Genomic DNA, 21165 nt, shown 5'->3' with positions numbered 1-21165 from the left:
GATAAACAAGAGATAACTATAATACGTTACATGATCAGATAAATAATAATCCTGACTTTTAAAATGACCAGGAGCGCTTTAATTTGGGCATAGCTACACGATTCAATGGTTCCTGACTCCTCAGGACCAATCCAATCAACAACCCCCCTTTCGCTTTGTCCAGCCCAACATTGGATGCTAAGTATCTCTCCGCTAATGCCGTGAATGCTAACCTGTTATCTGAAGCACATACCTCTGAGGCCCGTCCGTTTATGCAAATACCAGCGACTGAGTGATTTGCCACGAGTAAGTTGAGCACGGCAACGAACCCCTCACACAAAGGAATCTCCTCGCAGTCAATACTGTTTGTGAGAGACGAGATGGGACGCCCCTCCATCGAGCAACCGTTTCTATGTGCATTCGAACATGCCAGACCGGACACTGAAAGCGAAATCTCAGCTGAATATATGCTTCACGGAAACGAACGGGCTGACCTATATCGCCATGCTCTGTTCGAGGGGGGCCGGAGTAGCCTTCGAGAGTATCAAAAGAGTTTCGATACCTCTGCTCTAGGTATTGTTTTGACTGAAATCGGACATTAGGCGCTTATCGGCGATCGGGACTATAACAGGTTCGTGGCCAAGGATAAAGTGTTGAATCCAACGGAGTTCCGATATCTGCTGGGGAAAGAGCCGACTGATACTGGTGCGCATAAGTCTCCGGTCCTTGGCCTGGACTTTCGTCTTGGGGAAAAATATCGCCGGGCCGTTTGGTCATGTCTTTGGTAGAATTTCGATACATCTTCAGGATTAGTCGATTTTCGAAACAGTGTAGTTAAGGTGTTAGAAGGAGCAGTATCAGGAGTATAATAGAGTATCATAGTTAATTGTAAAGAAAGCAACATTGCAAGACAATCAGAGCCATAATTTACAGAATTCAAGCTGATGCCCTGCTTCGGCTTAACTGGGAGAAGAGTTAAAGGGACGGAATATAAGTTAGTGTCTGCACGACAGACTCGACATCAGTGACACACGATATGATACTAACTATAGTAAGCAATATAATAGTAATACTGATTCCCACTGTAGATATGAGCATCCTTGACAAAGTTGGATCAGGTTCCAGTACTCTTTCAGCCGTGTGACTGACAGCATCAAGACAGGCATCCCCTCAATTCAGGCCCACCAGAGTCTAAAGTGAAGACCACGTTATGCGGCCAGGCAGTGACGCCACCAGCTTGAACAAGAAACGACTTTACACTGCTCTTGAACTTTTCTGTGGCAAGGAGAGTGATGAAGACGATGACGGTTATAATGATAGATATCTGAGAATCTATCTTGAGTATAAAATGTTTATAAAAGTGCAGGAAGAGTATGCTTCGCTTTAACCCAAAACATACTAATGCCTCTATCTGCGGGGTACTCTCATTGTTATAGCATCATGACAGATATGGTACGTAGGTGCTGCTCAAACAGCGTTAACCTTCTGAGGGAGTTGTGCGCTAGTCTAATTGAATGCTTGTCAGTTGGTATAAGACTGGATGAGAATGGCCAGGGTGTCCCTGCAGACCTGCCAATTATATCATAGCTGCGACATGCACACCCTACAAGTCAATTGAGGTTAGCTGGTATGAAAGGGTTATGTCATATTTGCAACACAGAGACTATCGCACTTCAACATGCGCGACCAGGCAACGTAACAGAACACACGTTGTTGCATAACCGTAGAGTCATAGTCTGATCAGCCTTCTACAAGTTATAGACCATAAATAACAAAACATTGGCACCCTTGGCGTGCTGGGCATCCTCCAAACTCCTGAGACAAGCTTTCCAAGAACCAACTTAATCAAAACTCTAATCTTTACCCGCACCTGTCACTCAACTATATCACAAATGGATAAATCCCGCCAGGAGATTGCATCGCCGGCTTACATGCCCCCTTTTCCACCAGCCTCTTCCTTGGTTCCTCAGGATGACCTAGTCCTCCCTGCAGCCTTCAACGACATATCTCCCTTGGCAAGGGAGCTGCAGCCGCTGAGATATGAGGCTAGAGATGAGGTGCATAGATTTCTCTGCGCCTTTCTCGATCTCTCTCGATTCAATGCCATACGCAGGATGTTATGGCTCATCGCCGTCCATGGAGCTCCCCGATCACTATACTACCAGAAGTTCCTACGCCGTGAAATCGTAATCGCAGAGGAACTGGATCTTCATCTCGTTTGGGCCAAGTCGAGAATATTCATCAAGCCACTGCCGGACTTTCTCCTCAACTACGAATTCTGGGAGAATAACATATCGTCTGACCCTCAGTTGCACCGAGCAGCCTGTGGGCTTCTGTACTCTTACTGTGGCCTTGTTCGCTTTGGTCATGACTTGCGGGTGGCTCAGGAATCTCGTCTGATCAATGAGAACTTGGACTACCGAGCTTGGTCGGATTTTGCCCGTACAATACTGCCAAATCTCAACCCCAAGGACTCCAAAATCATGGACAAGCGATTCCAATACGGGGAGTTGCGCTTGAATCGGCTCGATACAATTTATCGATATTCGCCTTACAAGTTTTCCATATCCAGCATCCTTCAAGGTTTCCCCCATGCTTTGACTGAGAGCTATGTGCCATACATGGACCAGTACAATAACGCGGTGTCAGCGTTTGGCATCATCGTTATTATCCTGTCGGCTTTCAATTTATCATTGTCCTCACACTCGAATAGTCCAGATCCCGATCTTCAGCAAGCAGCATATGGGTTCAGTATATTCGCGATGATTTTATGCGCCGCCCTTACTGGGTTGTTTCTTGTATTACCCTTAATTTCGTCACTGGCAACGGTCTATGGCTCTTTTGCAATGTGGAGACAACTCGAGAAAAGGAATGAGGACATTTATGCGTAACTTCGTTATAATTACTCGCACGCTGTATTCTTGGTATAATATATTTTGTTTGAGCAATTTATGCTTGAGATATCAGAGCAAAGTAATACCGTGTTTACTCTTCTCAGAGAGACTTCTTTGCCTTGCAGGAGGCAGCCTTTGAGGTAGTCTCGAGACTAGAAGGTTCCTCGGTGAGGAGGCTGCTCGTCGCGCCAACGGAAGCTGTGGGAGTGGCAACAGTCTTAAATTCGCGCACGGTAACGGGGGTGGTAAAAGAAGCAACAGAGCTGACGGGGACTGCTACATCAACTACAGCAGAAGTGTCAGCGGCGGTCTCAGCCTCAGCGGGGACGGGAGTTTCTACCCGAGCGGTAGCTTGAGCCTTGCCGGCGTCGACCATACGGGGACTGATGGCAGCGACACCAGGGAAGAAAGAAGGTCGGATGGTAGGAATCGCAATGGAAACAGTAAGACCAAGACCATTCTCAAGCTCTCCATCCATGGTTGGAGTGGCAGCGCTGGCAGCATCGACAGTCTGCGTAGTCGTATAAGTACCGCCATTGCCCTTTCTAAGACAGGCTCCCGACCCATAAGCGTTCTTGCACACATGCTCAACGGTATCGCCCTTGTTGCTTCCAACAGTAAAGTCATCGACCTGCATGTCAGTGCAGGGGACATCGGCCGGGCAGTTGAACTTGATGGGCCCTCTCTGGTGACCATCGGCGCAGGTTCCGGACCAGCCGGAAAAGGTCATGTTACTGTAGAGGATACCATCGCCGGCAATGGGCTTCATGGAGCTCCACTGGGCATCGAGGTCAAGCGTGTACGCGTTGGAGTGGCCGGCGAAGTTGTTGAGAGCAACGTTGTTGACGGTGCCGCTGCCGCCGTAGGATTTGAACATGTACATCTGGTTGGAGCGTTGGGTGTAGATATTCTTGTACTCGATGTCGTGAATATCTAGTCTAGATTAGTGTTGATCAGGTAAGTGAGATGGGAGTGATACTTACTGGTGTCGGTGGCGAGGGAGCCCATGGCACAACCGCCAGACCAGTTGCAGAAGATGTTCTCGATCAAGAGGTGATCAGAAGGGTTCTTGACGGTGACGCACTCATCCTTGTTGCTAACTTCAACATCGTGGATACTGAAAAAATGTTAGTATGTTTCAGTACCATAATGGGTCAAGAGGCATTACTGGATGTTGGTCCCCCAGACATCAATACCGTCAAGACCACCTCGATTGCCTCCATGAATGGCCATATTGTACACTTCGCCATCAGAGCAGGTGTCAATAGAGAAGTGAAAGGCGGGCGCTTGATTCTGTCAGTTTTGTCACTGATTAGGGTGCTTGATACTTACAATCAACCAGAGCAACGTCGTGGATAGAGAAGCTCTTGACGTTGACAAATCGAAGGATACGGGGGCCATATTCATTCTCTACTTTGTGTTAGTGTCTCCGGTAAACCGAGATCACACTTGGAACATACTCTTATGAAACTCATAGCCATAACCCTGGATAGCTCCCTTTGAGGTACTGCTGTAAAGCTCAAAGTCCTCAAGGTGCTTGAACATGAACATGTTGCCTTCATCGATGCCAATTCGGTAGATAATTCCATCGAGACGGAAAGACATGGGTTTCGAAGACGTCAATGTCACCCAGGTACTCAGACCGTAGTCGCCTTCTGGGACATAGACTTCTCCACCGCCAGTTCTGCAATCATTCCAAGCCTTCTGGATTGCCGGACCATTATCAGTCTTTGCATTCGCCTTGGCACCGTAGTCGACAATATTGCAAGTCTTGATCGCGGCCTTGGCTGAACGAGTAGTGAGAGGACCGACCTTGCCGTTGAGCTGCGCGGCAGCTTGGACGGCGGAACAAGCGGCAATCAATGCCGAAATAAACGAGTGACGCATAGTGAAGTAAAATAAAAGAGTGTAGATAGAAATACGTGTAAAAGAACGACAGCCAATGGACCCAAAGAGAAATGACAGACAGAAACACAGAGATCTACATGCTCTGGGGTTCCGATTATAACATTTAAAGCACTGATCTGGTAGTGCGCAAGCTACATGGAGACCTTCCGTAAGTCTACAAATTAGCGTTCGATATTGATGAACAATGATCGGATATTAATGAAGGTCATTACATGGTGGATTGTGTCTTCTGATGACAGGGTTCATGAAACAACCCAACGGTTCGGCACGACCAAATTCGGAAACCCCACCAATGAGCGCTCCCGATGATCGGGTGAAAGATGCCGTGAGCCTTCTAGATCAATTAGCCCCAAACATGCCTTTTATTAACCAAGGGGTTATACGCGTATATATAAAGAGCCCTCGGGTTCTTTATAGTTGTTTCACCACGAATATCTGACAAGTCAGGCGCCCTTAAAAATAGATGTTGTGTTCGCAGCCTAAGGCTTAACCTTATAGGCCGCAGTCATCCATAATATATTCGTCAGAGCGTGTACTCTGGCGACTTCTTGAGAAGCTGTATCGTCATATTACTAGAGTATGAAAACGGTCAGTGGAAGCAAAATGTTATAAAAGGAACTAGACTGCATATTGCTTTACATGGTCTATCTCCTATAGTGATTTATTGAAGAACAGTGTCGTATCATTAGCAGTGCTGATATCATTTATATAGCCAAGACCTTTGCCGTGACCTTGTTTTGCGTTTGGAAACTGCGCAAGCAGGGAAGAAACCTCATCCCATATGAGATGATAAACACTAACATCATAGGAAACGGGTTTGCATTTAGTCTGCTGCCTGACGGGTGGTTTCTGCCTCGGGATAACACAAACCGTGCGTGATAGGGACCCATCAAAGTCTCGTAAGGCAAGCATCACTGGCAATGCCTCCAATTGACTGACATTCATTACCATGGATAAGCCTGTGGGTTATTAGTATCATACCCAACGTAGAATTGACGAACTTACTCTGCCATCCCAGCACCAAAACGTGCCAGTATCATTGTGATTCTTCTCACTAATCACCTTGAGCATGCCCGAGACACTCTCCTCTGGCTCCAAAAGCGTTCCCACATCCCAGGTGCCAACCTCGCCAGAGTTCATATCCCTAGTCGCTATCAGTCAAGCTTTCATACTCAAGGACGAAATACTCACGTATGCACCTCGCCAGGGTGGAGAGCCAGAACACATATCTCGGCCCACTTGCCACCACGTCTTTTCAACTCCTCCGCCATGTGTCTCAGCATTTGGTTGAGTGCAGCCTTGCTCGCCGCATATGCTGCGAACCCATCTTCATATGCGAGGAAATTGGTGGTCGACCCGGAGTCGGACGAGATGAAGATCAGTTTGGAAGGAGGGCTATCGGGATTCAGGTTGACTAGTTTCTGTGCGCATATGATTGGGCCAATGACGTTAGTTTCCATGTGGAATTTGAAGTTATCGTGTGATCTTGGAGCTCAAGTTAGCAATTGTATATGTAGGAGAATCCATATCGATGGGGCATTACAGTTCTGTTGCTCGATTAGGGTATCTGAGGACACCTGCATTCATGACGATGTTGTCAAGTCTGATTCCCTTGTTTACAAGCGTGCTCATCCTGGCTGTAAAGGCCTGCGCATGAAGCTATTAGACTTGTCTGTAATGAATGACCTGAGTGGATAAGTTGGCCTTACATCAATGCTTTCGCTACTCGCAACGTCGCACTGCTCGACGATACAACTGTCTGGAGTACCATGAGCTTTGATGACTTTCGAAAGTCCCGATGCTTCTGGGTTCCGAGCTGTGGCGATTACTCGATTTCCTGCATGAAGGAGCTGCTTGACATACTCAAGACCGATGCCCCGTGAAGCACCAACCACTACCCAAGTTGCAGGTGTTCCGGTTGTGTTTGACATGATGCTTATTTGGAAGTGGATGAATATAAATCGAGTTTTGGTTTATTTGAGAATAGTTCTTGATGTTTCTAATGATCTATCATTCGATCCAAGAAAAAGTCGAGTATTTAACTAAATGATGGCTTATCGTGTCTTGATTCAAGGTTGAGATTCTTTACCCATATTTGGTTTAGTGATAAACTGTACTCGGCGCGGGGTAGGTAGTTATAACAGGGCGCATCGGTAGAAGACTCGGGTGAGGAAACCAAGTAACAATAACTACAAGACAACTACCAATACGGGCATAGAGCTATCTTGAATATTTAGATAGATGTGATTCTGACCAGTACCCATAAAGAACAACTTGGTGATTCGGCAGATCCTTGCGTCTCTTGTCCGGAGCTACACTAAGTCACATTTGGTTAGAGAGCTGAGATTATGTCATGGACTTAGCGCGGGTATTTCCTCCACGCGTCGCGAGACGCTGAACCCGCTCTGATCCCTACCCAGTCAAACACGCGTACAGAGAAAGGGACTCGCGGGTCGACAGCCACATATTCACATCCACAATGTCTTCCAATTCGTCAACCATGCCGACAAGTAAAGCGAAAGCGTCCACTAGGAAGCCAAGGGCTCCAAAGACGCCAAAGGTTAAGTACAGAAGGATGACGATCACGAAAAACCGTGCATGCACAAGAGACGTGTACAGGGACTTATACCATCACCCTGAGAACCTTCCCACCATCAGCCACTTCAACATCAATGAATTAGACGCGGAATATCTTCGGAAACTCTTGTCCCTCGACATGCCAAACCTAGAAGGCATCAATTTGAGATTCCGCGAAAGCGCGCTTTCACGGCTGGATGAGGCACGCAAGAGAGAACTGAACAGTCGAATGGTTGCCAAGCCAAAACTGAAGACATGTAAGTTCAACTGTCGCAACGGTGGATGGAGGATGATAACTAATCATCTGCCAAGTGAATTTCATGGAGCAAAATCCTCGCGAAACATACGGCATGACCTTGAATGATATCCCGCTGCTTTCTCACCCAAGCCTCACAACTCTCAAACTGCACAAAGTCCGCATCCGTGAATTCGGACGGCCGTCTGTCCGACCTCTCCCTTTTGAGAATCTCGACTCCTTTTACCTCCATGCCCCCGACTATTCATACGAGGTTCTAAACAAATTCCTCAAGAACGCAAAGTCGCTCAGGCATCTGGAGTTTCACCATCCTTTCGAAGTGTCAGCACGCTCAGATCCCCCAGATTTCTCCAAACTTCTCCAGCCGTGCAAGAGTAGTCTCCAAATACTGGAACTCTGCTGGGATTGTATGGATCCCCTTTGCTTTAACAATCCGGGCATGAAATACGCAGACTTTACAGCCCTGCAATATCTCGCTATCCCCCCCAGGGCATTGTTTGGTCCATATTGCTATGACAAGGATCTCAACTTCTTGCAAATGGTCAAAGATCATATTCCGCCCAGCCTGAAGGTTCTGTTCCTGCAGGATATTAGTCCATGTTGGTCAGAAGAGGAACTTGATGAGGACTGTGACCCCGAGGCAATATTACTTCCTAATGATTACAAACTGATCAAAACATTGCTCACTAACAAGGAATTATTCCCGTCGCTAAGGTACATTGCTTGGACATCTGAGATAGGCACTATACCGCCGGAGGACCTTGACAATATGGCCTCAGAGTTAGGAATGACCATCAAGTTGGTGGCTAATAGGCTTGAGCTGCCACCTGACCCGAAATGGCTTGATAGTCTATGATGAGAGGGAAATGGGATAAAGTGATAAAACTATGTAGATGCTTGAGGACTGTGTGTCTGCAAAGTAAGGTGTGAAAGAGAAGCCTTGTTTCTTGAAAGCGTATTTATTTCGATTTCCTTTTCTGCTATTGTAATCAATCTCAAGGACCAAAGTGTACCATTGGTCCCCAAGTAATTACATACTCAGGATCTTGCAACCGAAGAAATATCATCGCGTCATGAAATGCCGCAGCAACCATGTCTGCTGGATAATGACTATTGCTTTGACTACACGTCTGAGCTCGACGAGCCAGAGATGCATAGAACTCGGTTGCAAATACGACAGATGCCTTTTCTTCGACCTCCCATAGAGTACCAATAGCATTCGCGTACCCCAACAACTGAAAGGCACCCACAATGTGAATGTTTTCCTCCAATACGCCCGTTGCTGTCTTGTCGGCTGTCTGGCAAGCTGCCAGGTACGCCAAGAAAGAGTTCCGGGATCCTCTACTAGCAATCTGTCGGACACTCAGAGGATCTTCCACAAGCTCAGATTCTTCACTCGACTCGGAGTGTTCTTTTCTGCAAAGAATGAGCGAGCTGTTGGATGGGTCTCTTTGTGAGATACCATGGCAGACTATATGTGCCATTTGGGACGCGCAAAGTGCATCAAGGGCATCGGAACATGTGCAGTTCTCCCGATATGTCGTGTTGCTTTCATCTGTAATGAACTGCCTCACGGCTTGAAGGTGATCAGGCACCTTGTCAAAATCGGGCCACGGGCCTGGAGTTTTTGTCATTCCTATGATGGCCATCTTTGATTGACTGAGACGTTTCGATAATGTCAAGTTTTCCATTACACGGATTGAATGGCGTAAAGATAGAATGGTGGTAGTATAGCTCGACATGACATGGCTTATGGCGTTGTTTGTTGAGTCATCATCATGATGACCTGCTGCATGAAGAGGCATCAGGCCCATAATGTTCGAAGTCAGCCAATGAATCCTCGTGACTTGTGTAGTAGGCAATGGAGCTCCTGAAGTGTAACAGCCCAGATGCCTCAGTACGGGCAAAACAGCGACATCCCATAGCCAGACCAGTAATCTCTTGAGATTTTCGTTGACTTCAAAGACATTCTCGAACTCGAGACTGCGTAGCGCATCTTTCACTGGCATTTGCATAGTTGCATAATACTCAGTACATTCGTGGAGTTTCAAGTCCGGTAGGTCTAGCACCTGAATTCCGGACCCTGTTGCAATGAGAGCGCTGCTTCGGAACTCAGTTAACACAAATGCCACTATTGGTGATGTCGAGGCTATCTCGATGATGCAATTCTCTGTCAATTGTGGGTTTACATCAAATCCATAGTTGGTCTTGAGTTGTTCCTCAATGTTGGTAGCGGAGCTTGCATCTTCCCAACGGCGAGAGGTGCTGTCGGTGAAAGTCGAGGGGTATTCATCTCCAAGGAATTCGCTACTCATCGGCGCTTCGATTCTCCGTTTCAATTGCCGATAAGTCTCCAAAAGGTGCCGGCCTCTATCGTCGAGCTTTGAGGAGTCAAGGCCCTGTGCAAAGTCCGTGGATCGCTTGGCAACGATGCCTCGACCAGCCTCCAAAAGCTCCATGGCTTTACCAGGAGTAGCACCAGCTTCAAGGGCTAAAGCGGCAGCCAAATTAGACAGTCCTGAGATATTTTGTAACGCCTGTAGTTGGCTGTCTTTTTCGAGAGCACAATATACCAAATTTGGCATCATACTCACTCCGATTCCCGCAAACGTGGCAGCCTTGACAAACTGTTTCTTACTTGCACACAACAATGCAGCCCGATGGCACGAAGTGATACGCGTGAGAGTCCGAGCCGCCTTCATATTTGAGCATTCTTCAAGAGCTTGTAAAGCGGCATCAAAGCTCTGCTCGATACCAGACTTCTCAAATTTCGATTGGTGAAGATCCGCCAACTGAACTAAGAAGTCACCTCGGTTGTCTTGCAATTCGCTGGAGGCTTGAACGGCGGCGGCGGCCTTGGAAATTGCCGTATCTAACAAGTCTTGATTCTGAGAACCAAGAAGTTGATATTTTCCATGCAACAGCCTGCTCCAGAAGTCGTTTTGCATTGCTAGCAATGACTGGTCCAGATTCTGTACTGCAGTCGATTGCTCGAGGCATCCGATGGATCTCTCAACGAGTTCATCTCGTGCCGTTTCGCTTAACCCGGATGTTGTTTTTGATTTGTCATCTAACATGGTCGCAAGATTGTAAAGACACCTGCTCCACTGCATAGGGTTGTCTTTGAGAGCTTCTACTACAAGCTCAGCAAGGCTGATGGCACTGTCGATACTGTTGTTGTCTGGGAAGGCTTGGTGATAAGATTGGTGGTATGAGGCAAGATTACTAAGAATCACTGGGTACACTGAGCCCTCTGTTTCCAGGCCATCGATTTGCAGGGCAGCCGAAGAAATCCGAATCGCGTCCAAGAGATCTGAGTTGGTACCAAGTGACTCATAGCGAAGATTAAGAGCCATAGAAAGGTTACCGAGAATCTTAGTACGTGTTGGAGCAGTAGTTGAGGAAGAGGATTCCTTTGCCTTGGTGAGTAACTCTATGGCTTGGTGAAGATAATCAAGGCCTCCAGTCCGTTGAAATTGGTACCTGAGACATTGTGCGAAGTTAGACTGTCTTGAAGAAATGGACGTGTCTTCGGGACTAGTATTGTCCAGTGCTTCTTTGGATAATTTTGTGGCTTCATCCAAGTCATTGAACTCTCCTTGCTTCTCAAACCGAGTTAGAAACATGGTTGAGACGTCACTCAAGCAAATAGGGTTACGACCAAGAGCGACAATTGTACTTTGGCCATTCTGAATGGCTTCATTGATGTCTCTCAAGGCGATTTCTGCAGAATCCTCACGTTCGGCCCTCTCAATAAGGCAGTTGGCTAGATTCAAGAGAACAGCGCCATACGTCTCCCCTTCGTCTTTTGACGCTTCAAGTGCTTTCATATAGTAAGAAATCGCCTGGTCCAAAGCCATAGAATCGGAGAAAGCTTGAAACATCGAGGTTGCCATTTGTGCTGCAAGAGCCCAAAATTCCATCTCGCCACCCTCTTCGCCACTCGAGGGGAGCATCTCTGCCCCTGTCCGCACAAGCTCGATGCCTTTGGCAAGTGCTCTCCTGGCCTTCTCGAGATATGTTTCATTGGAGCTTGACTGCCACTGATCCAGGAAGCCTTCGGCAACTGTGGCATACTGCTGACCGATGAACACGTGCTCGTTTGCGTCTTCAGGCTCATAAGACATTAGAAGAGCAATTTGCTGATCTAACTGACTGGCTTCATCAGAACTCCCTGAGACTGTCATTGTTGAGTTAGCTTGAGAGGCAAAGCGGGGTTGAAAATATAGTGCAACCTTGTAGTTGTAAAGAAGCAGACATGTTGCTGGTAGTGCAATGATTTATGACTACGTACGATAGACTTTAAAAGGGAGAAAAAAGAAGATCTCCAGGGGATCAAAGGATCGGGGTCACCTTGTAAATGGGCAAGCGAAAAGATTGTATGGTGGTGGTTAATAGTAGTTCTATTGTCTTATCTGAAAAGTTGCAACTAGGTACCGCTATGCTTACTGCATTTTCCATCACGGTACGGGGCTGAGTAACTAACTTTTAACCCTTGTGTAATTATCCTTTAAAGTCCAGAACCATCCAGCTGCAAGCCACATCTTACACAGACCGTCCTTAGAGCTGCGCATGACAAGAATGATTTGCCATGAGATGCCCTACCCCTCTACGTTCTGTGACGGAAGTCCTTTTCTTTTTCCTGTTTATATGCACTGTGAGTTACGGGACCAGCGAGTTGCAAGCCACATCCTACACTAACCAATTCGGTAGATATAAATACCAATATGATTCGTCATGAGCTGCCCACGTCATTTACATATCGCAGCCCGATATGCAGCCATGATATGATGTTAGAAGCACGAGAGTTGAAAACGTACTTGTCTCTCTGTAGCCTGGGCAAGCAATCAGCATTAAAAGGCCATAACTAACACTCCGAATACCACCACCTCTGCGTTTTATCCTTTTCGCCACACCACTGACAGACAAGATGCCGCCCTTGACAGTCCATAGTCACCTCTTCCCACGAGAGAGCGTTCAGCTCGGACGCCTTGTCACGACTATCAAATCGCCTCAGAACTCCTATTATCCCGCTGGCAAACAACAATTCCAAGAGGGAGATATTTATTCTGTTGTCAACAAAGATTTCTATGATCTAAGGCAGAAAAATAAAGATTCAAAGCTCCAGGCAGTTCTCACCTCGGTTGCCTCGCTTCTATTTCAGACTGAGGAGCACCTTGACACAAAGATTCAAGATACAATTTGCCTTACATACTTCCTGGACAATGCCGACACAAAGTTCAGAGAGATGTGCAAAGATAAGGTGGCCAGAGAATGGTTTGAGGATGCATTCAAGAAACGAAGGCATGTGTACATGGTAACGGCCATCCAGACATTAATAGATGCGAAAATGAGCCTAGACAGCGGCACAACTGGTGCAGTGGAAGCTGAGGTCAAGATTCCAGTATCAAAGGTCTTGGGCGAGCCAACAGGAGCGGCAACTCTTGATCCGAAGCTAGTGGCGCAATATAGAGAAAAGAAGCATAGGGAAACTGGTTTTGTCGGACAGGGTGAGCAGATCTACGCAATTCAGTACCGAAAGGTCAAGTGGCAACTGTTCTCATCTCGGGATATGGAAATGTCTTTTCTAGAAGAGGGAAATAGATGGCAGGTGATGTGGAAGACGATGGGTGCTGAGAAGAGTACCCGAGATGTTCTTGAGACTACGTTAGAAGATGACGAGACACCACCAGACCAAAAGAGTGGTGTCTCAGCTTGTGAAGTTGAGGGATATGGGACCATCTACTATGTATAAATGTGTATTGCAGTTCACAAAATTTCGTTATCTTAAGTTGATGATGGCTTTAATGCCAACACAGACAGAATTAAACCCCATTTACACGAGACAGGATCTAGCCCAGAGTATCAGACAATGCTACACAAACACCGTAGTCTGAGGCATTGACTAATTGCTCAAGTCTGATTCTGCGATGTTAGTATTGACTCTTACGGCCAGTTTATATGCAAAGTCCTTGGTGTTCCCTCTACCCACACTTCACGGCTTTTCACATCCGACTTTCTCTTTTCAGCTTCCACAAGATTAGTCCCATATGTACCGGGGCTTGGGACATTACTTGATACTACACGGTCGTCCAAGTAGCTGTCGAGGCCACTAGAGCTACCATTTCGTAGCAGTATTGCGGTACCCAGTAAGAGGTCCATGTAAAGACTAGTAATATGTCGATTGCGGTGTAAGTGTAGTGCCAGAATGACCGTGGTGACAAATGTGACGGCAAGGATAACCACTGTAGCTATCGCAGCAGACTTCACTACAAACAACCGAAGCCTGAGCCGGGACATAGTACCAGCAACTTCGCGTCTTTGTGCACTAGAGTAGCCTTCTAAGGTCACGAAGTTAGAGAAGAGAGCGGAAAATATGACGTTGAAGGAATCGGCAATCTTTTGCTTGTCCGGCAGGGTGTCAAGGGTTGCCTCTCCGGAGGCATGCCCTATGACTAGACGCGAGAAGCTATCCATATCATTGTATATAGTGGGATCAAAGAGTGAGTACCGGGGTATATCCCGCAGCCACCTGGAAATGAAAAATGGCCAGAACTGCTGTCTGCCACTCTCTGAGAATTTGATCACCTTGGGGGTTGCGGTGTCGTTGAGAAATGACATTTCCAGCGTGACATTGGACTTGTATATCAGAGGCTGGCAAGTCACAACCGTAAGGTTGGAAAGATGAAATCGTTCGGTTGCGTTGTAGCTCCCTGAAAACATTCCGAATCTTGCTCGGCCACTGCTTAAACCGCAGTCGGTAGACCAGGTTCTCGCATACTGCAGGGTGTTGTTTGTAAGAGTGAACCACTTGTCGACATCACAGCCCTCGTGCTTAAAGCCGAAACGAATTTGAGCAGAATCCAAGTCGTCGCCTTCCTCAAGATCAAGACTTACCCCCTTGATCTTGACTAGATCCTCTTCTGTGGCGACAGTACAGTCGAGATTCGAGGAGTATGACTCAGTGGCAAAGGTGTAGTTTCCCCGGAAATCCTTAGAAACTGGTATGAATGGCAAGAAAGAATGTGTATCGGTTGTCCAAGGATAATTATCACCGCTTCTTAAAACTGTGGCACTCACGATGTCGAATGCTGGTGTCACTGATGAGTTACCAGTACCCTTTCCTTCGTCCCAACCAAGATACTCGTCAAAGGCTTTGACACTGTAAAGAGTGGCGGGCGTTTCAGAAGGAACCAGAGTTGTCGCAAAGATTGCCGCAGTGAGGCCGCCTGCAGTCCAGAGAGCTGCTCGTAAGAGGAGACATATGCCCAAGAGAACATGGCCTGCCCTCATGGCCCGGAAGCCATTTATGACAGGCCACTCTCCGTAGTCCAGTAACAAGGTCTTTTCAATCGTGGAGCCCTTCGATTGTGGGGTAGATTGGGACTGAGTGGACTGATGACGAAAGTATCGTGTCCAGATTTTCAGAAATAGTTCGGTACCTGGTAAAGGCTTTTGAAGATCTTTATCGAGTTCAAGAAGAAGATAGACCTTCTTTAGTGGATCAAGCATTGCAGACCATAGAGAAGAATAAGCCGACATGATCCACGCTGGGACAGTGGCCCAGACAATAGACGAGCTCAGAATTGGAGGAGGATGGAATCCCTTTGAGTCAAATGAAGGGTCTGGATTGTCTCCGACAGTAGCTAGTCCGTTGTTTGTGTTAGATACATGCCAAAGTACAGAGATGGTAGTAATTATGGCGATCTGGCAAAGAAGCTGAAGGGCCATCCCCCATTCTGTGAGAAGTAGCGGTGGTCTTTGAGGAGGGGCTCTGTTCTTGTATGTATAATATTTGTTTCTGATCGTACTTATTAAGCCTTTGACGATACCAATCACAGACGCGGTCACGCCGCGGAAGACTGGTAATATTTTATCAGACATGATCACCTCTTATTTTGTTGCTTCAAAAGAGACACATGAATGTAGAAACATTCCATATTACTTACATTGAGATGTAGATATCCATATGGAGTTCAAACTCCACTGACTGGTGGCATTGTGACGCATGGTGGTTGAAGTACGAATTGAAATATTGACCTGGGCTGGGCTTTGTCGCTCTCACGAGGACCAGTGCGTCTACTCATAAACGAATGTTGCATCGGAGGCATGTTTCTCAGGTGATTTTGTTTTCATCGAGAGGCTGATAAGTAAACCCAAAATGGCTAGAAATATTGGTGAGGCTGGATTTAGGGGGCTCATTTGCCAATCAAATTGCACGAGTTTCACACCATCATGCATCGCCCAAGGTGATAATGGCTTGTCACTTTTTCAGCTGTCGTTTCATGGCCAAATCAGATCCCAGGATAAAAGACATCGGCTGGCTGTAAACTGCTCACGCGGCTGGTGGTGGTACCACAGATGGGAGGATAACCTTCCAACCTAAGACATCCCCTCAAGCAGACCAGTCTTATGTGTACCCTAACTTTCCCTCTTGACTGCATCGACCTGGAGAGACCTTTTTGCATCAGTCTCAAGATACACAACTGAGATAACTCACCATGAAGTCTCATATAATATTCGCATACCTTCTGCAGCATTCCATCGCGCAAACAATCTCAACAAGCTGGACCTGCGAGGCCGGGTCCGATATCACTTCATTCCCTGCCTGCAACGGGTTTCTCAATTCCGGAAATGCTTGCGCGACTGTATTAGACCGCCCCGGAAAGCAGAAATGCCTTTGCAACCAAGAATACCTCGACTCTCTATACGAGTGAGTACTACAGCCACCACTAACCATCTCATCACTGACAGTAGACAGCTGTGAAAATGAGTTACAGCTCTGCTATCGGGGTAATTACTATCAAGACTCATTCGATAGAGGCATAGAGCTTTGGGAAAGTCTTTGCCGCAGCTACGTGACATTTTCTCCGACGACGCCCTCAGCACAAGCGTACACTGCTTATCCAGAGCAACTCTGTGTCGATGTTGACAAGGCTTGTCAATCGGCGAGGAATATACTTAGTGATTGCTCGCCGTATGTTTCGGATACGGATACGTCGAGGTTGAGCTCTTGCGAGTGCCAGCCTAGGTTACTTCGCCAGGCTTACACTTGTCAGTATATTGGGAACGCCTCGTGTCTTGCTACAGAAGCTGCGACGACGAATGCTTATGGGTATGGGATCTGTGACAACTTTGGGTCTGTCATCGGGGCGGAGCAGGTGAGTGCAGCACGTAACGATTGTTATCGATCCTATCAACACTGACATCCCTTCCAGTCGGCGAAAGACGAACCTCCGCAGACTAATGCTGAGGACCTACCAACTCTGTCGGCCTCGACACGCGCGACATTGACCGTAACAGCATCGCAAACTTCTACTCAGACCTCAAGCATCAGTAGCAAAGTTGCACCTAGTGTATGTCTCATCCTGAGCATTATGGCACTTGTTATAGTAGGGTAGTCTATTCACTTTACCTGCTCATGTTGGCAATTCAGATATGCGTCTTGGTCCTTGTGTGCGGCATCTTTCTCGCGAAGCTGTTGGTGGTAGCTCATTGCTTGTATATCCAATTCTTTAATATTTCTAAAGGTCCTCACTCTGGTGGCTCGGGGGCCGGATTGTCGAATGAGTCGAAGTCCAAGGTATCTGCCCATAACCACAGTTGACTAGCATCCACAAGTCCCGAATCCACGAGCGCGGACATGTCGCCGTTCCAATTGAACGTGCCCATAGTCCCATTGTCTCCATCGTTTCCATAACTCCCCGTGACAGAGCTTTGTGGGTCCAAATTGGCTCCCACGGATGGTGTGGAAATATGCTGTCTGAAGACTGTTATTGTATCATTAGCCCATGACCACTGATTGCATATGTTCATTTGTCAGAGCAGCCTTGTGCTTACCTTCTTGAATCGGCTCCAAGACTCGCTCGTTTCTGGGCTCACTTGGACCAGATGCGATACTTGGTCTGGGCGCTATTGTTCTGTTTGCTCTAGGTCCTCCATCGTCAGACGATCCCGTATCTCTCTTTCCAGGAGCTGTATGGGGGCTTGGATAACTCGTTCGGCCGGTGATCATATCCGTCTCCTTTTGCAGCATAACCTCAACCAAGCTATCGATGATACTTAGACTCTGCTCCGAGACCAGCTGGCCGCTATAGCGACCGACTCTCGTCTCTCGACACATGTGTGTAATATGCATAACCCCGGTCTTCGCGCGAGACCCCATTTCAGTAAGAGGGTGTGATAGACAGATAGCACACAGGACAACACCAGCTGTGAACATGGTCATACCAACATGGACGTCTGCGTGAGTTCTTCTGCAGGCGTCCAAGATGCGAGGATGGCGGGAGAGTTCAGATGTATCCATGGCTGAGGTGAATATTTGTTGAATAGAGGTACCGTTGTTGGGGATTATGGAAGAGATGCCATTGCCGTCTTTAAAGACTTCAGTGCGATGTAAGATAATTTGCAGATTGTCGTAGGTAAGCTGGAGACTGAGTGCGTGGATCTCAGTTGGCCTTACTATACTTGGGTCCATGGACTGCTCTTGACCCTTGAGACTCAGTACATCGGGGAGCTCTTGGCGCCATTGCAGCATTCGCTTGTGTATAGTTTCAACCGACTCAAAGCTGTTACGCTGCCTCTTACGGCCCAAGAACGCACCCATGATTCTGTAGAGACGAAACTTGTGTTGTTGATAGAGGATGAGCGGCCTGGTAGGGGCATTCTTGTGGCCATCGAGGTCAATATCTGAGATCATCTCGACTTGGCAGTCAGAGTCATCAATAATGCAGGGGCGCCCAAATGCAACGGCGGCGTATCTGTTAATGAGACCTTGGTAAGCTTGCAGACATAAGAACGAATATAGATCTTGATACAGTACTTACTTATCGAAGACTTCCAATGTCCACCAAGTACGCCGTTTGACTTCTCGCGCTAACTGAGACTGCTCCTTCCAGAAACTCTCACGGTGTAGTCCAATGACCTGGGCAATTTTGACTCCCATTCCACAGATACCGAGTCCCGTTGTGGGTCGTGTATAGAATATGAAACTGCCAAGTAGGATACATATTTGGACTGTTTCTACAGTCTGACACCCGATAATCTGTAAGAAACGGGTTTCAATAACAGCAATCAGATCTCGAGAAAGCTGTCGGTACTGAGGACTCATCTGATCCTCAGGGTCTTTGAGTGCAGCGTAATGTGCACCTAGCGCTATGACTAGTAGCCAAGTCCAGTAGAATGTTGTATCTTGGTACTTGATTTGTGAATGTTGCAGCATTTCTGCATACCTGCGGCGAAAGATATCTTCGTGGAAGACCATCATGAACCAGTTGACCGAAGAGAAGAAGCTGTCCACCAAGTCTTCCAAAATATTGTCGGCCGGTAGTTCCACGCCGACTACGTTACGCCAATGTCTGGCAGGTAGTGTGGTGTTGGCTTCGAGGAGCTTCGTTCCGCCAGGTAGTGACGAGGTATCATGTCGTAAATCCTGGCTGGTGCCACTTCCTCGTATCATCTGCAGTTATCATACGAGCGTCAATATTAATTCCAAACGAGAGAATCTGTACTTACAAGAGCACTTAGGTCAACGATACTGGACTCTGGGAGTATGGGAGACCCTGGAGTCTGAGCCTGTCTATCCCTCGCATCAGTCTGGCCAGATGAAGATGCCCCAGAGCCTCCTGATGTTGACTCGCGAGGTACGCACTGGGCACCCGCGCGGACGCAATGAACACAAGGTCTCTCCGCATCGCACTGCGAATTAGTCAGCGAGACAATGTATGAGATTGGAGGTCACTAGGACACGTACTCCGAGCTTGCGCTTACGGCAGCGTTCACAAGCAGAAGATACTTTTTGTCTTTTCCTTACAGACGCAGACATCACTGTGACGATGAGGTGACTTGGACGTGATGCCTCCGACGGAAATACTCATAGGGTGCTCGCTAGGGTCAAGGTCCGTCGGAACCTCCGTACCCCTCATTTCCCACACTAACTTATGCCGTTTTGTGTACTTTTAAGACTCAGTGGGGCGCAGATCAGCAGGAAAGGGTTAGTGGATTTACGCAAGACTTGACGAAAAGCATCTGCACGCAACTCTGTGTGGAAAATGATGTGTTCTGATGTTATGTAAGGATCTATATTACACCAAGATCCAGGCATATCATATTGAACATATGGTGAAGGTAATTTATTCTCAATTCTGTATCAGAGCCTAACTACCCTCGTTACATGATGCTTTTTCCTTTACCCCAGCGCTCGGGGATCGGATTCTACTTGTTCACCTCTTCCAGTAGAGTCTTGGCAGCTAGCTTGCCCAAGTTATTCGAAGCCAACGGCGAATCACCAGTCAATAGCAGACGGTCGCGGTGGCATTCACCGGAGATGGTCTTGTTGATCGGCGTAACCCCAAGCTTCTTGAGCCGCTCGCCAACCAGCCACTCCATCTTGCCGGGAATATAGCCAATGTCGATATTGGCACCCTGGTCCAGAGAGTCAGGGAACACATCGATGCTATATCCCTCATAAATAAACTTGGAACCCTCGGGCTTTCCAACGTCTGCGGCGAGGATACTAGCAGGCCCGTGGCAAAGCGTTATAAAAAAGCGGTCATTGGCGTGAGCCCAGCGAAGAACATCGCCGACGGTCTTGCTGAAGGGTATGCCATTCAACACGCCGTGACCGCCAGGAATAAAGACTGCCAGGTAAGGAGTATCTTGACTAAATCCCTTGCCGTCTTGGCCACTCCAGACCTCAGAGAGGTTAAGCGGGCTGCGAAGCTTCTGCTTATACTTGTCATAAATCGACTTGACAGCCTCATCCTCTTTAGGAAAAGCCCACATCTCAAGCTTGACAGGATCTCCCGAGAGCGTGGCGACATCGATATCGAAGCCAGCAGCGTCAAGGTGATACATAGGCAGCAGCATCTCAACTGGGTGATTTCCCGTAGAGAAGAACTTGCCATCTGCCATTTTGAGATAGCGCTCTTGGGTGCCGATCATGAGAATCTTCCATTTGCCGCCTTTGTATTTGTTGGGATAGTCGGCGCCGTCAAAATCTGTTTTGGCGGTAACGTATTGGGTGAGGGAGAAGGGTGAGGGGAAGTAGGCGTCATCCTCCGCTGTGTCACGGACGGGAGTCTTGTCGTCTTGCTTGGACATTTTGATGAGTTGCAGAGCAGGCTGTTTGTTGATATAGTGTTGATGGGATGAGTGAGTTAAGTTAAGTTGGAGGCGTAAGCTTAATCGTTGTTGCGAAACATTTCGGAACGGTTGGAAGCTGTGCTCTTATAGCTGCTGAAGCTCTACGTACGTGGCGGCCCCCAGGTGAGGAGCACTGCATGTTGCTGAACGATAAGGTTTGACTTAATCGTTAGCTACCTTGTCTAGTGCCTGGATGGGAGCTACGATGAGATCGCTATTGGCTAGACTTGCTTATCAACTCCGACGGAGATGTGATTAGCGTCCCGACGGAACCAGGGATGTAAGACGGAGCCTTACACTAGCCAATCACCCATCTAGACTCCATGCTGTGTCTTAAATGCCCCGCAACATCGAAAAACCGAGCTCTTGACGGAACTTCCCTCATTACGTCTCATTACGTCAACATTC

General features: G+C 47.5%; 9 protein-coding genes across 9 annotated transcripts; 2 read left to right on the top strand and 7 right to left on the bottom strand.

The window, feature by feature from the left end:
- Window positions 1-2973: 2973 nt before the first annotated feature.
- Window positions 2974-4760, bottom strand: J7337_006286 (uncharacterized protein; the record flags this gene model as incomplete). Its single annotated transcript, XM_044823950.1, has 5 exons — window positions 2974-3806; window positions 3857-3990; window positions 4042-4159; window positions 4206-4283; window positions 4334-4760. The coding sequence occupies 5 exons, from the start codon at window positions 4758-4760 to the stop codon at window positions 2974-2976; spliced, it is 1590 nt and encodes a 529-aa protein (XP_044682441.1).
- Window positions 4761-5725: 965 nt separating this feature from the next.
- Window positions 5726-6712, bottom strand: J7337_006285 (uncharacterized protein; the record flags this gene model as incomplete). Its single annotated transcript, XM_044823949.1, has 4 exons — window positions 5726-5740; window positions 5787-5925; window positions 5973-6195; window positions 6508-6712. The coding sequence occupies 4 exons, from the start codon at window positions 6710-6712 to the stop codon at window positions 5726-5728; spliced, it is 582 nt and encodes a 193-aa protein (XP_044682440.1).
- A 548-nt stretch (window positions 6713-7260) lies between these two features.
- J7337_006284 (uncharacterized protein) lies at window positions 7261-8470 on the top strand (the record flags this gene model as incomplete). The annotated part of the gene is made up of 2 exons (XM_044823948.1): window positions 7261-7615; window positions 7671-8470. The coding sequence occupies 2 exons, from the start codon at window positions 7261-7263 to the stop codon at window positions 8468-8470; spliced, it is 1155 nt and encodes a 384-aa protein (XP_044682439.1).
- Window positions 8471-8609: 139 nt separating this feature from the next.
- Window positions 8610-11801, bottom strand: J7337_006283 (uncharacterized protein; the record flags this gene model as incomplete). The annotated part of the gene is made up of 2 exons (XM_044823947.1): window positions 8610-10151; window positions 10209-11801. The coding sequence occupies 2 exons, from the start codon at window positions 11799-11801 to the stop codon at window positions 8610-8612; spliced, it is 3135 nt and encodes a 1044-aa protein (XP_044682438.1).
- Window positions 11802-12544: 743 nt separating this feature from the next.
- On the top strand, window positions 12545-13369 carry J7337_006282 (uncharacterized protein; the record flags this gene model as incomplete). The annotated part of the gene is made up of 1 exon (XM_044823946.1): window positions 12545-13369. One exon carries the CDS (start codon window positions 12545-12547, stop codon window positions 13367-13369), a length of 825 nt encoding a protein of 274 aa, XP_044682437.1.
- Window positions 13370-13466: 97 nt separating this feature from the next.
- Window positions 13467-15156, bottom strand: J7337_006281 (uncharacterized protein; the record flags this gene model as incomplete). Its single annotated transcript, XM_044823945.1, has 2 exons — window positions 13467-13533; window positions 13565-15156. 2 exons carry the CDS (start codon window positions 15154-15156, stop codon window positions 13467-13469), a joined length of 1659 nt encoding a protein of 552 aa, XP_044682436.1.
- A 2242-nt stretch (window positions 15157-17398) lies between these two features.
- On the bottom strand, window positions 17399-18220 carry J7337_006280 (uncharacterized protein; the record flags this gene model as incomplete). The annotated part of the gene is made up of 1 exon (XM_044823944.1): window positions 17399-18220. One exon carries the CDS (start codon window positions 18218-18220, stop codon window positions 17399-17401), a length of 822 nt encoding a protein of 273 aa, XP_044682435.1.
- Window positions 18221-18436: 216 nt separating this feature from the next.
- On the bottom strand, window positions 18437-19072 carry J7337_006279 (uncharacterized protein; the record flags this gene model as incomplete). Its single annotated transcript, XM_044823943.1, has 1 exon — window positions 18437-19072. One exon carries the CDS (start codon window positions 19070-19072, stop codon window positions 18437-18439), a length of 636 nt encoding a protein of 211 aa, XP_044682434.1.
- Window positions 19073-19827: 755 nt separating this feature from the next.
- Window positions 19828-20715, bottom strand: J7337_006278 (uncharacterized protein; the record flags this gene model as incomplete). Its single annotated transcript, XM_044823942.1, has 1 exon — window positions 19828-20715. One exon carries the CDS (start codon window positions 20713-20715, stop codon window positions 19828-19830), a length of 888 nt encoding a protein of 295 aa, XP_044682433.1.
- Window positions 20716-21165: the final 450 nt, after the last annotated feature.

This window comes from Fusarium musae, chromosome 4, assembly GCF_019915245.1.
Source record: "Fusarium musae strain F31 chromosome 4, whole genome shotgun sequence".
Taxonomy (NCBI): domain Eukaryota; kingdom Fungi; phylum Ascomycota; class Sordariomycetes; order Hypocreales; family Nectriaceae; genus Fusarium; species Fusarium musae.
This window is presented reverse-complemented; position numbering and strand designations above follow the sequence as displayed.